This window comes from Coenobita brevimanus, chromosome 94 (assembly GCF_032717465.1).
Source record: "Coenobita brevimanus isolate Jiangsu-jjx chromosome 94, ASM3271746v2, whole genome shotgun sequence".
NCBI classification, from domain to species: domain Eukaryota; kingdom Metazoa; phylum Arthropoda; class Malacostraca; order Decapoda; family Coenobitidae; genus Coenobita; species Coenobita brevimanus.
In genome coordinates this window covers 4,444,169-4,457,672 of record NC_137047.1, presented here as the reverse complement: position 1 = coordinate 4,457,672, position 13,504 = coordinate 4,444,169, and the positions used below count along the sequence as shown (strand labels likewise).

Sequence of the window (13,504 nt, the reverse complement as noted above, 5' to 3'; positions counted from 1 at the left end):
GACTTTACACTCCCTCTTCTGTCTTTCTTTCCTTCACTCTTCCTGTTCCTTCTGCCTATGGGTGACTCTACACTAATGACAAGTCAAATGGTCCCCTGTACACCAGGAAATCATTTATTATGCTGGGTGGTAACCATATAACTAAACCATCGCACCTAGTGGTTTAGTGGGTAATTAAGGCGCTCCAATCGGGTTGGACCCTTGTAGGTTTATATCCAAGGGGTAGTTGGGGTTCATTGCTTACATAATGCCACTCAAGGATGACTGAGGCTGGTCACTCTCATCTTAAATGTCAGGATCAACTTGCCTAGCCCCGGGCACCTATGGTCCTCTTGGGGTGGCATGGGATTGAATGATGGATGGATGGGTAGTAAATAACATCAAGGTGATTTTTTTTTTTTTTTTAAGTGTCTGACTCTAGGCAAAGGCTTCAGGGCCTATTCCTAAGTCCCAGTAGTCCTCTTGGGGCCCAGTAGTCCTCCTACACCTCCACATGTCACCACTTTGGTTCTAACACCCAACATCCATACTGAATACATGCTAGGGCTGTCTCATACAGGACTGGTGTACTGGTTGCAGCAATGCATCATAAAAACTTCAATGAAGGAGAATCAAGAAGCACAAACCTGCTGCTGGAACTGCTACACCCTCACCAAGGCACATCCAATATTTTGCTTGAAATATGAATGGCATTTATAAAAGTGCAGTCACTGAGTTCGCAAATTACAGTTCACAGATTAGTATTAATACCAGTATCATATTCATTTACAGACTATTATTTTTGTCTATAGTTAGGACTTCACTTTCTTCACATCATTATAAGGCATCATTTCTCAAAGAATGCTATTTCTCTTAAACCTTGGTAACAGATCGAGATTTTGAGGTCCTACCTTTCTTGTTCTATAGTTTGTTTCTTTTAGTGTGTATCACTGATCTTAATGCCCCTCCTCACTTTGTATTCCACAGTTTCATTATGACTGTTTCTAATCTCTGTAATATATACCTTCACTGTACATCCATATATTCACTGTGCTCAAAAGTTCTTTCCTCATGTTACGCTATCTTCCATGCTTGGGTATTTTCTTATCTTCACTGCTTCCATGCTTTCACTGCACTTCCCTTGCATAAGCTCACTTCCCTGCCTTTACTCTAATGTCTTACCACTGCACTACTCTGCCTCTATTTTGTTCCTATTAAAGCACGAAACCTGAGCTTTCCTGCTTTCACTATTCTTCAAAAATACAAGGTAATAATCAACAATACCTTGAGAACTATGCATGAAATATTACCTAAGGGAAAGGAAGAGATCAAAATGGAAGAAAAGGTAGAAAGAGAGTCATTTACAGGTTTCACATCTTGATGGGATTCTGTACAAACATCCAAATGTGCACTCTCCCTCTCTCTCTTTCTCATGACGAAATTGCAATACATATATAATAATTTTCTCCCAAAATTCTTTATGGGAGAACAACTTGCCTCCCACTACCTATGACACTCTGCCTCCTCAAAGGAAAACCCCAAGCATTTTGACTCTCCTACAGAGGTGTTGAGCACCAACTAGTAGTTTTCCTACAACAAAACCATTTTTTTTTCTTTTTTTTAAATAACAGAGCTGCTAACACACCTCAAGAACAAGTAGCTACCTAACTGAATGCAGCATCTTTTCCTCACTGCCTCCTGGCTTCCCCTTACTGTTCAAATGAGTACAGTAGACAGATTATTGGGTTAATGACTCCCTACTCCAGGGTCTGATACTTTTTAGGTATACTGTACCAAGACGATTCTGGATTAAATTTAATTAAAGTACACTGTGAAGACAGCAGAATATAGCAACTCCTCAGTTGTGGAGAGTAATTAATATCAATACAATGTTTAGACTCAAAGGTATTATTTAACATGCTTTCTCAAGTTCAAATATGTACCATACTGTCCCTTCTGGTGGTTCAGCTATCTCCCTAGGGAAGACATACAATTTAGGCATGGCCAATATTGCTGTATCCAATTACATGGGTGAATAAAATTACAGAAGTTGAGCACCTTTGAATGTAGTACTGAACCTAGGCTAAATACATTATTTAAGCAAGCTGCAATATGATATTTAATGATGCTCATGTACAACGCTCTGTAAACTAAGGAATGGTTATTTTGAACAGGTTAATGTTACATACATGGACTGAAGTATGTCTATCTAGAGCCAGATGCCACAATCCTGTAAAGGGTGGCCATTACTCTATGAGTTATTTGTTTTACGGAAAGGGACATTAACCCTCCGCCAACCCCCACGATGACGTGATGGGAATACGTGTGGGTTGGTTATGTGGTTACCACCCAGCATTGTAAATGGTTTCCTGGCTTACAGGAAACCATTAGTCTTGTCACTCAATGTAAATCCACCTGAAAAGGAAAGACGGAGAATAAAAAAATGACCGGAAAGATGGGGGAAATAGGATGAGAGAAGGACAGACACAGAAAAAGACTGGTAAAGATGAAGGAAAAAGTAGGCAGCACTACATCGAGTGAGTGGATGATGGTCACCACCACCTACCACAGAAGTATGAAGTACAGCAAATGCACCTATTGGTGGAAAACAAGTTTTGAATAGTGTTGATAAATTTGCTGCAATACGGTATTTAGCATGGCTTGAGCACTGAACACTATCACAGAAGATAAATTTCATTGGAAAAGTTTGCAACATTATTGTACTAACAAATAATCACTACTGTCTACTGATAGATGTTTACATTAGCATATGTACTAACACTGTTTTATAAAAATCTAATTTAACACTTACATAAATTAGAAAAATACCATATTTGTTTTTTCTAAATAAATAGTTTTACTATACAAACAATTAATTTATTTAGCATGACATAAATCTATAATATATTTTAAGTACACAATATATAACACTTAGAAATTACATCTATTTGTGAAAATGAGTAACTATAAATACAAAACTTTATAAAATAACTAACATGTCAGATCTCCAAGACATTAAGTTCTCAGTAATAAAAACATGCAAACTGCCATGCACCCTTTCGTTAATTGTACATTTAATTACTAAGTCTAATACAGTATTATAAAACAGACAGTACAGTGAGTCCTTGATAAACGAAAACCCAAAGTACAAATTTTCAATAGGACAAATTCCACGTATGAAGGTATCTGTCTCAATGATATGAAAAGCGATATGAAAGGACATATGAAAAATTCAAAATGGGTGCTCAATTGCTGCGAGGAAACGAACTAACCCCTCTCTGGTAAACAGTTTTTTGCGCGCTTCTCAGTTGAGTCCACGGTTTCAGGACAATTCACCATCATGTCAGTTTGCCATCACAACAATAACATGACTATTTGCCATCAGGATGATTCCCCGTCATTTATTTACAAATAAATTTATTTAGCAAGTTAGTTTTCTAGTTACAAGAGTTATAAAGGTGATGGTGGTTTATTCTTTTTATAATAAATGTAATATATGGAATCAAGTAGTTGGTATTAACAGAAAAAAATATAAATACTGTATACTGAAACGTGAATCAGGTAACGTACGATGTTTCACTTCATCGTTTAACATAAGGCTACATATGACACATTGGCATTTATATAAATGCCTAATAACCTCATGTGAACAATTGACACACTCTAAAATTATACGAATAATCTTCATAGTACGTCTATATTCTCAGCTAATCAATCAATCTCAACCTACTGCATCCAAAACTTACAATAAAAACTACTGAAAACAGCTATGGGAGATGCCAGATTATAATTCAAAGTCGACTACAGCGAGGCAGAAGCAAGTTAATCATTAACTACAAGTGCAAATTATAAATAATATCCAAAGCTTATGCTGTTGAATGAACATAATCCTTGATGGTTCCCCCCAAAATTAATTATTATAGTAGTAATCAATTTATATTAAGTATATTTATAGAATGACAGGGTATCGTCTTGGATGCGAATTGTCCTGACAGGGAATCGTTCATGTTTTGATGGCAAATTGACTTCATGGCGAATTGTCCCAGGACCGAGTCCACGTCGCTCCTCGCAGCTTCGCTGTACGTGAGGATATTTTCGCAGCTCTACACCTTTTTGTACTGTTTAGACATGCCTCCCAAGCGCCCTGCATAATCTCCAGCATCAGGGAGCCCGCTGTAAAGAAGCAACAGCACCGTACTCTAACTCTGGAGAGGATATTGGAACTTACAAGATGCCACGAGGAGGGGCAGGGAGTCTTGGAGATTGGACTTGCTTTAGGCCTTGCAGCTTCCACCGTTGGGAGTGTGACCAAGAAAAAGGAGATGTACAAGAAAATGGCCACCACGTTCTTTACATCTACAGGTATTATTTACTTCAAAATAGGGGGGGTAAAGTTTAGGTGGGGGTCCGAGGGGATCCTGGGACGCATCCCCCATTTCTATGTATATTTCAATGGCGAAAATTATTCCGATATATGAAATTTCAAATTACGAACATTTTTTTGGGTCCTATTCCTTTTGTTTATCGAGGACCCACTGTACGATGTACAATACAAAAAAATCTTAAGAAACTTACTCCTGAATGCTAAAGCTGCAAGTGTACAGCATTTAGCACTGCTATCTACAGATATGTGAGGTGCACCATCATGTCAAGTTTTTCCACTGTTCAACCACCGAAAGTAATAAAATACAGTATTAACAAAAACTTTACCAGCACAAAGCATTACTCGGTACCTATCATTAAGAAAACTACAGATCATCTATCCTCTCCTTTCCTTGATCCACGCCAGTGTAGAACTTGGATATTCTAACTTTGGCTCTGACTGCCTTAGAAGGTCTACAGATAATTCTATTTGGTTGAAAAGATCTTTATATGCAACTACAATGACAGTTAGGTAGTTAAATTTTTGTAAGCATATTCTGTATTAAAAAAAAAAAAAAAGAAAAAAAAAAAAAAAAATCAAGAACTTACATTCATGCATACCATACTTTAAGAATTACTGGACATAGAGCACCATCCTAATGTTACTGTCCATCAATATATAACTTGGAACAGTACTAGATGTAGGAACAGGAAAGCACAAATGTAGCAGATATATCAACAGACTGCCCAGAGAAATGGCCCATACATTCTTTCACTAATCTTTCAGATATAGGTTCAATACACAAAATTATTAATGCCACTCAGATCCAAATCCATATGCAGAATCTGAGTCTGAGTCATTAGCTGTGGGAGTGGTGGGCATGCAGGGACTTTGGGCTGGAGTATCATCTTGTGGAGCAAGGGCAGGAAGGGCTGACAGAGGGCGGGCTGGGGCAAAGTCACGCTCCTTCTTGGTTCTCCTCTTTTTGATGGGGCCAAACTTTGGGGGCGGCATGGATTTTGATTCTTTGTCCTGAAATGCAAGAGTAAACTAATGATGTTTATCACTGACCATACAGGTTTGTTAAATCATTTTTGCAAATATAAAAAATACCTTTTCATGAGGGGGGAAGAGGGAGGGGGAGGCAGAGGATGAGATGGAGGGATGAGGTGGAGAGGTATATGAGAGAGAGGGGTGTGAGTTGGGAGCAGGGCAGTGAAATGGCGGGGGACAGGACGACGTGGAGGCGATTTGTTTGTGGCCACCCCAAACGGGATTGAGGCGTCTGGCAATAGATAGATAGATAGACCTTTTTATGAACAGTATGAAGATGTAGGGATATGCAGTGTTGAAACCAGAGGAAAATGGCTAAGACAGTGAAAGTACATGTAGCCTCATCCCTACTTTTTTATTTTGCATACATTTACAGTATGTACAGCATGGTAGAGTATTAGTTACACCACAATTATGGCATTTTCATTTTGAGGTGTACTTACATTTAACTACCTGTTACAAACTAACGGCAAAATGTTGATATCTTTACACTGCCCACTTCAATGGGTGCAAGATGTTATCAGTCTGGACACCTGACTCCGAAGCAGGTCAAAGACATTCAGCAGCTCATCCTTAATCTTGTCTGTCTGATGCAAAATGGTGCACAGTAACTGGCAGGATGGCTCCTGTGGTTGGGACGCAGACTCCCTCTGCCTGCTTTGCAGAATGTTGCGCCTATGCTGTCAGCTCTGCTGCTTACTCCTCTTCAACTTGGGCAATGATAACTTACAACAGTAATTTTGTGGTCTCCTCTAGCAGCTCAAGCATTCTCTCCCATACAATTTCAGTGAATCCTTCCCCTGGGATGCAGCAGGCTGTTTCAGCTGCAGCAGACTGGGCATCAAAGACTGGCTGTGGTGACAATGATGGATACACATGCAGCAGCACCTTCCTCCAACCATATCACCTCTGGTGAGGCTTTTTCCCAGGCATTCTTCTTGCAGCTCAGTTTTATCAGTTCTGGTATGACTTTTCCCAGGCATTCTTCCTCCAACTGAGTTTTATCTGTTCTGGTATGGCTTTCTCCCAGGCCTTCATGATGTGCTACTCACATTTCTTCCCAGGCCTTTGTCTTCCAGCTGAGTTTTATCACATCTGGTAAGATTTTTTCCCATGCCTTCATGATGTGGTAAACTGCATTTCTAAAGTGCAATTCTTCCAAAATTTACTTAAAGACTAAGCAGGTGTTTTCCACTGATATTACACTTCCACAGTCTAAAAGTTCACCTTTAACACCCCTTCCTGGCATTCCTCTAAGTCTCTCCCTCTTTGTGTTGCCTACTGCATCTGCTTGCAGGTAAGTTGCAGATATCACCTCTTAATGCACAAAATGACCTGGATAAGGGACTGGATCTTGGAGGTGGGGTTTGGTTGCAGGAACACCACTCCTACAACATAGTGCAGGCTAATGAGGTAGGGGGGATGGTATGGGTCATTATCCATCAACAGAAGGATCTTGAACAGTAACTTCATGTTAATCAGGATCTTTCCTGTCAGCACCAGCATTGTCAATGCACTCTTTCACTAGAGTTACTGTAAACCTCTCTTTCACACTGTGGCTAGTGGATACCCACACACTCAAAACTCACTCCCAGCAGTTATCTGGGAGCCCACCCTTTCACATTGTTGCCAGTGGACACCCACAAACTCAAAACTTACTCCTGGTAGTGACCTGATCTGGGTATAATAATGAATAATGAGTGATCTCACCTTACACTCACCTACAGCATTTACTATTAAGACTAGGCTTAGGCATTCCTTACTTGCCTTAAACCCTGCAGCAGTCCTTTCCACCAGAATCAGCAATGAAGATGATGGGAGCTATTTCCAAAATAATCCCATTTTGTCCATGTTAAATGCCAGGTACAGCTAACAAACCCCTTCATCTATAATCCAATGAAGCTTGGGAGGAAAGGACTCTGCTGTTGCCATGTCTGTACTACCAGTTTCACCTCTATGCCTGCAATATTGGAACTTGTGACATTGCACAAACTTCTGGTACCACCCCTTAATTGCACCAAATGCAAAAGGAAGATTTTCAACTTGCATCACATGCATCACTATGACACTTATTTCCTGGGCTTCTGTCTTAAGGGTATTGCTATCTAGTGGTACTGTATATTCAACTCTTTCTGCCCATAGACATAAAGTATCTTATCAAAATCTTGTCAGTCTTAACTGACACAGGATTATCCACCATCATCTGCATCACTATGACATATATCATTGGCCTTTGCCTTAAGGGTATTGCTACCAAGTGGTATATTTAACAATTTCTGCCCACAGACATACAGTATCTTATCAAAATCTTGTTGCACAGACATATAGTATCTTGTCAAAATCTTGTCAGCCTTAACTGACAAATGATTATCCACCATCATTTGCATCATTATGACATATTTCCTTGGTCTCTGTCTTAAGGGTATTGCTATCAGGTGGTATATTTAACTATTTCTGCCCAAAGACACACAGAACTTTATCAAAATCTTGTCAGTTTTAACTGACACAGGATTAACCACCATCAACTGCATTTCACTGACATCTGAGGTTCCTAACTTTAATGTATTTCTCAATTCTTTTGCATTGCTCTAACTATGGAATCACCCACGTCACAAGTCTCTGCTACATCATGCACTCTTTCAAGATTGTCTGAGCAATGCTGCATTTCCTTTTTTGGCTCCTAAGGATGGGGGCTTGTGCTTTTGACTGCCAGGTGAAGCCATACTGGATAACAAGTTTACAGAGGGCAGTATGGGATTACACTGCATCAACAATGTTAACAGGTGGTGTGCATCACTTTCTAGGTCTACTGTTGCAATGGGTGTCACTGTACATGCTCCCCCATGTCAAGGAAGAAAGACACATGGAGGATTCTGGGAGTATCATGGCATCTGTGATGTTCTACAGCCCAGGGAAACATGGGACTTGGTTCAATCCAATATGGACCATGCAAATGATATACCTGTACTTTTTCCACATAATAGATGTTCTTGGGAACAATTATTTTTCCAGCTATATAAGGACAATCCATGCAAGCAGGGTGTCTACTGTTATCCCAGTACTGCTGTCTGAGAGATGGGTGGGTACACTTTGTCTGACATCATCCATCCATCCATCATCCAATCCCATGTTGCCCCATGAGGAGTGTAGAAGCCTGGGGTTAGGCAAGTTGGTCATGGCATTTAAGATGTGAGTGACCAGCCTCACTCATCCCTGAGTGGCATTATGTGAGCAATAAACCCCAGCCACCCCTTGGATATAAATCTTCACCAGCTCAATACGACTGGAGCACCGTTATTATCCACTAAACCACCAGGCGCCAAAATTTGGTTATATGGTTACCACCCAGTGTAGTAAATGGTTTCCTGGTGTACAGGAAACCATTTGGCTTGTCACTCAGTGTAGAGTCACCCACAGGCAGAAGGAAGAGGAAAGAATGAAGGAAAGAAAGACACAAGAGGGAGTGTAAAGTCACCCGTGGGCAAAAGAAAGAGGAAAGAACGAAGGAAAAAAAGACAGAAGAGGATGGATGGAAAGAAGGATGGAGGAGAGGAAAGGGCAGACACCTGAGAGCAGCACTACATCAAGTGAGTGGATGGTGAATGCCCCCACATCATATACAGGTTTTTTGTTAGCACTTGCATATCATAGTTAATAGCTACTGATTCAAAATCTGATGGAGGCCATCATCACCAAGGGAAAAATAACATACTGGTATGTCTTATCTACAGAACATTACTGGTACTGTACTTCATTTACCTGGGAACAGATGCTGCAGTTTTTTTAACATTTAGTTGAGTATGCTAAAATAGCTAATTACGGGGAAAATAATTTATACAGTAGGCTCCTACCATTCTCCTCGTTCAGTGATTAAAAAAATGAACACACAGTCCTAGCTAAAGAATAAAATAATTTTTTGGCCAGACAATTAAAAATGCTTTCATATCTAAATATGAAATCACAGAATGTACACTCTAATACTCAACATTCTTTTTCAACTCCTTTACACCTGGTAAGCCAATCTCTTCCTCCTTTTGAGTAATCCTTAAGAATCACATAACCTTCATCACAATTTATGTTCTATGGTTTCACAATAATCAGACTGCCTTACCGCATCTGGGAGTGAATCAGTAGATCCCCAGGCTCGAGACAACTTGGCCTCAACATCTCTGGAGAGGAGACTGTTAAAGGCCTCTGTTGTCTTCCGCACCTTGACATTCAGTGACCCGATGCGCAGGAATCCCGCCGCCTCTTTTACTGTGGGTAGGTCGGAACAACTGATATAATCACTTGTACAAATGATATAGTCACTGAGTTCTGAAGATGAGTTTTCATGAACAAGCTTCTCCTGATAAATGGCCCACAGACTTCATATTATATCTCTTGACTTATGTCTGAGTCTGGGATCGAATATGTAAGTTGTAAATTAATCTCAAATAGTTACTACACATCATAATGGTTGTTTCTGGATGATTTTTGTCAAAGACCGTCATTACTGTATCATACCGCCGATCAACATTACCTACAAAATATATGTAAACCATAAAGATGCTGTTTTTATAACTTCTTCTGGCACACACCAAGCATCCTTATGTATAACAGTAGTCAAAGTTTGTGTGACATATAACTCGTTGAAGTGCAGCACATAAAAATACAGGTATTTACAATGGGAACGACATACTACAATAAACTACTTCGTGTAATTAAAAAAAAAAAAAGTACTGAAACAATAACACAATCATGCCAAAGGATATCAAGTAAATAAAAAAACTCACAAAACAATAACATAATCATGCCAAAGGATATCAAGTACACACAATGTCCTATGATTTTCCTTAATATTACTATCCACTTACAAAAATTAAGTAATGGACTCTGTGATGTAAGTAGTTTCTACCAGCTTCTGCCAGTCAGTACAAGTTGATGACTGTAAACCTTACACAGTACTGTATTCACAGTTTGATGCATAATGTAAATGTAGCACCATGCAGAAAGCTTCACATCAAACACCTTGTTATGTGAGAACAGGACCTTAAGAATGGGAAAACAAAATGGGAACAGAAAATGTGAATGGGAAAACAACAATACTGTACAGTACAGATTTGCATTGTACACTTGCCTTCAGAGAATAAACTCAAAATGACAGTAACACCTGGTATATATTAGCCCCTGCTTGCTGATTCTTTGAAGGGTAATTTACTTCCCCTGAATCACCGTTTTAAAACAAATGAAAACCGCACCTCATCTGAGACTTGAAGCTTGACCTGAGCAGATCTTCACTGTGGCTCTCAAATGAGGTCTGCAGCTCAGCAAGGGTTAAACAAAGGTCTAAGGTTAATGCCACCACCAATGATGCAACCCAATAAAAATCAACATCAAAATTCATGCAAAAAAACTTACAGTGCAATATATAAAACAAAAAACTAGAATCCACAGAGTAGTATATCAGAATAAAGAATCCTGTAAAAAAATAACACTTGCTTAAACCACACCACTGGCTGGAAAATAATAAAAAAATCATGATTCAAGAAAAGGCTGAGGCAAAACCAACTCAAGGCAACAAAACATCCTGATGTCCATTTCTTCCTGATCCAGCTAGCTACCTGTCTGAAGATGACTGCTGCCACAGCCTCGCCAAAACTGTGTCGTCGTGACCCATGACCCCGACCCGACTTCCGCTGTTTATTGTGATGGCGACGATTGCGATGGCGGTGTTGCTCTAGCAGGCAGTCACAGAGATGGAAAAGGTGGGAGGATACAGCCCAAGGAGGTTTGTTATGGAAAAGACCAATTTCAAAGCCACAGATGAGGTACCACAAAGAAAGGGACAAGGACAATTCTAGCCAGAAATGTTAGTGAAGAGAGGGATAATGCTAGCCAGAAATGTATGCATGGAACTGAGATAACACTAGCCAGAAATATCAGTAAAGCACAGGGATATTGCCTGCCAGCATTATTAGTAAGGGACAGGGACAATGCAAGCCAAAATGATAAGAATAAAGCTTGTTAATACAATTAGTTACTGTTGAACCACAACAACTAACTTGGCAGATGGGTAAAATGAAACAGATTAGGTACTGGATTTATCGATGTCAGTCACCATTACTGTTGTAACATTTTCTAATTCATATATGGAGTGGAAGATAACAAAAGGTGGCACTCTAATACCTTTAGAGACTTGAATCACAAGAGATGGAAGTCATAAGCCCAATCACGTTCCTTCTGTGTAAGAGATATGACACTGCTTGCATATGTGTCACTTGTATTGCGAGGCATACGGCAAAATTAACACTTCAGAAAATATTTGTGTGAGGCAATATTAAACTACAATTTTCCACTGTGGCATAAAGTCCATGACAAATCACTTAATTAAAATAAGCTTTGTCTTATACACAGTGTTCTTTCTGAAGCATTTAAAGTCTTATATCTCCACGCTTCCTCACAAGTATCTAAACTGCCACCTAAAATGTTCACAAATTTCACACTTAAACATGTGTCATCAAACGCCTTCATATCATGATATCGATAAAACTACACAGTTCAACTGCCTGGCCTGCAGTCTACTGGGTTCATGCTTTATATCAGGGTAGGGCCACAAAAAATTACAGTGCACATCTACAGGGTGTACACAAATAGTCTGAGTGGTTTCATTCTCATATAAAATTGTTAAAAAATCAGTACAATTGCCATTTACCACTATATGTTAGTGGTAGGTTGTGGTGACCATCATCCCCTCACTTGATGTAGTGCTGCCTAGTTCTTTCTTCCCCTATCTCATTCTATTTCTAAGTTTACCCTCCTCTCTTCCAACTTCTCCTTTTCCCTCCTGCCATTTTTTATTACCCTTCTTTCCACTTCAAGTGTCTTGACATGGAGTGACAAGCCCAATGATTTCCTGTAACACAGGAAATCATTTACAATGCTGGGGGGTAGCCATATAACCAAATTATGGGGTGATGTAGAACCAACTGTGGTGTCCCTGTTAACTGGGAGGAGAGACGTAAATGCAGTATCCACTGAGGAACCAAACTTCCACACAATTCCCCACGCCTTGCTATTGCGGAGCACTGTATGCCACAAGGGGACATCAGTTCACTATGCAGAACACCCCTGCAGAAGTGGTTGCTTGACAACGGCTGGTGGGTTTGCTCAGCCAGACTAGGGTTGATCACCAACAGGAACAACAATTAGTATCTGTCTTTTGTGAGATAAATTATCAAAGCTTTGTGTAGAGCCATAAAGTAAAAATTATTCAAATTTTGCATTGTCCTCCTAGTAGTCTTTAATTACAAAACTGAGTTACATATGTTTGTCACAATGACAAGTGATGAGCATGTCTGTCAGTCAAAATGATGCCACAAACAGCTCAGAGGGATGACTGCAACTGACAGGCTACAGGTCATGCTGATTACAAACTAAGTCATCAAACACATTTAACTGGCAGCACTAAGCATGAATCAGATTTACCGAAGATGGTTTCTGTGGTACACAGCTACAATTTTTCTTCACATTCAAGCAATATTTTTAGTTTCACCAATCCTCTTTTTGCCCTGTGGCTTTGCATGTGCTGTCACTGTAAGTGACAGAAACACCTGCAATGGATGCGTGTGACTGCCATATGCAACATATTATATAAATCATGGTTATTAGGTGGCTTTGTAAAATTCCAATGCAATAAAGTACTTTTTGCTTAGGTACATAAGAATTATGATAATTTATACTGCAGGATATGGATAAGTGGTAAATGCATGTTGCTTCTTAACAGATTTGTTTGAGAATAAAAATTATGTGTAAATCCTGTATGTAATTTAGCAGCCTCCAGCAAGGACGGGGAGCCACCTACAGTACTTCGAGTTTTTGTGCCAAATACAATATTATGAGTTTGAACATGGACAAACATGCTTCAAATTATGGTAAGCAAATAGTCTATGACTTCTACCAACATGACTTTTGTCAACATTAAAAGTGGAAACTAAAATTATCACACATCATAATACAGTATTATTGAAGCATTAGGTTACACATAACCTACTGATTCATTACAACTTAACCTCCATCACCATTACCAGCTCTTTCAGCAAGTATCAAGTTACTGTACTTCTGTTACAC

At 39.5% G+C, this 13,504-nt stretch overlaps 1 protein-coding gene across 1 annotated transcript in view; it reads right to left on the bottom strand.

Annotated features, from left to right (window-relative positions):
- Nucleotides 1–4,945: 4,945 nt before the first annotated feature.
- The window catches only part of LOC145412804 (uncharacterized), a 28,631-nt gene continuing 20,072 nt past the window's right edge, over nt 4,946–13,504 (bottom strand). Inside the window, exons 4-5 of the mRNA XM_080282586.1 lie at nt 9,507–9,652; nt 4,946–5,374 (exon numbers count right to left, since the gene is read on the bottom strand). Of these exons, the coding sequence (XP_080138712.1) occupies nt 5,153–5,374; nt 9,507–9,652 (368 nt within the window). The 3' untranslated portion in view covers nt 4,946–5,152. The remainder of the gene's footprint in view (nt 5,375–9,506; nt 9,653–13,504) is intronic.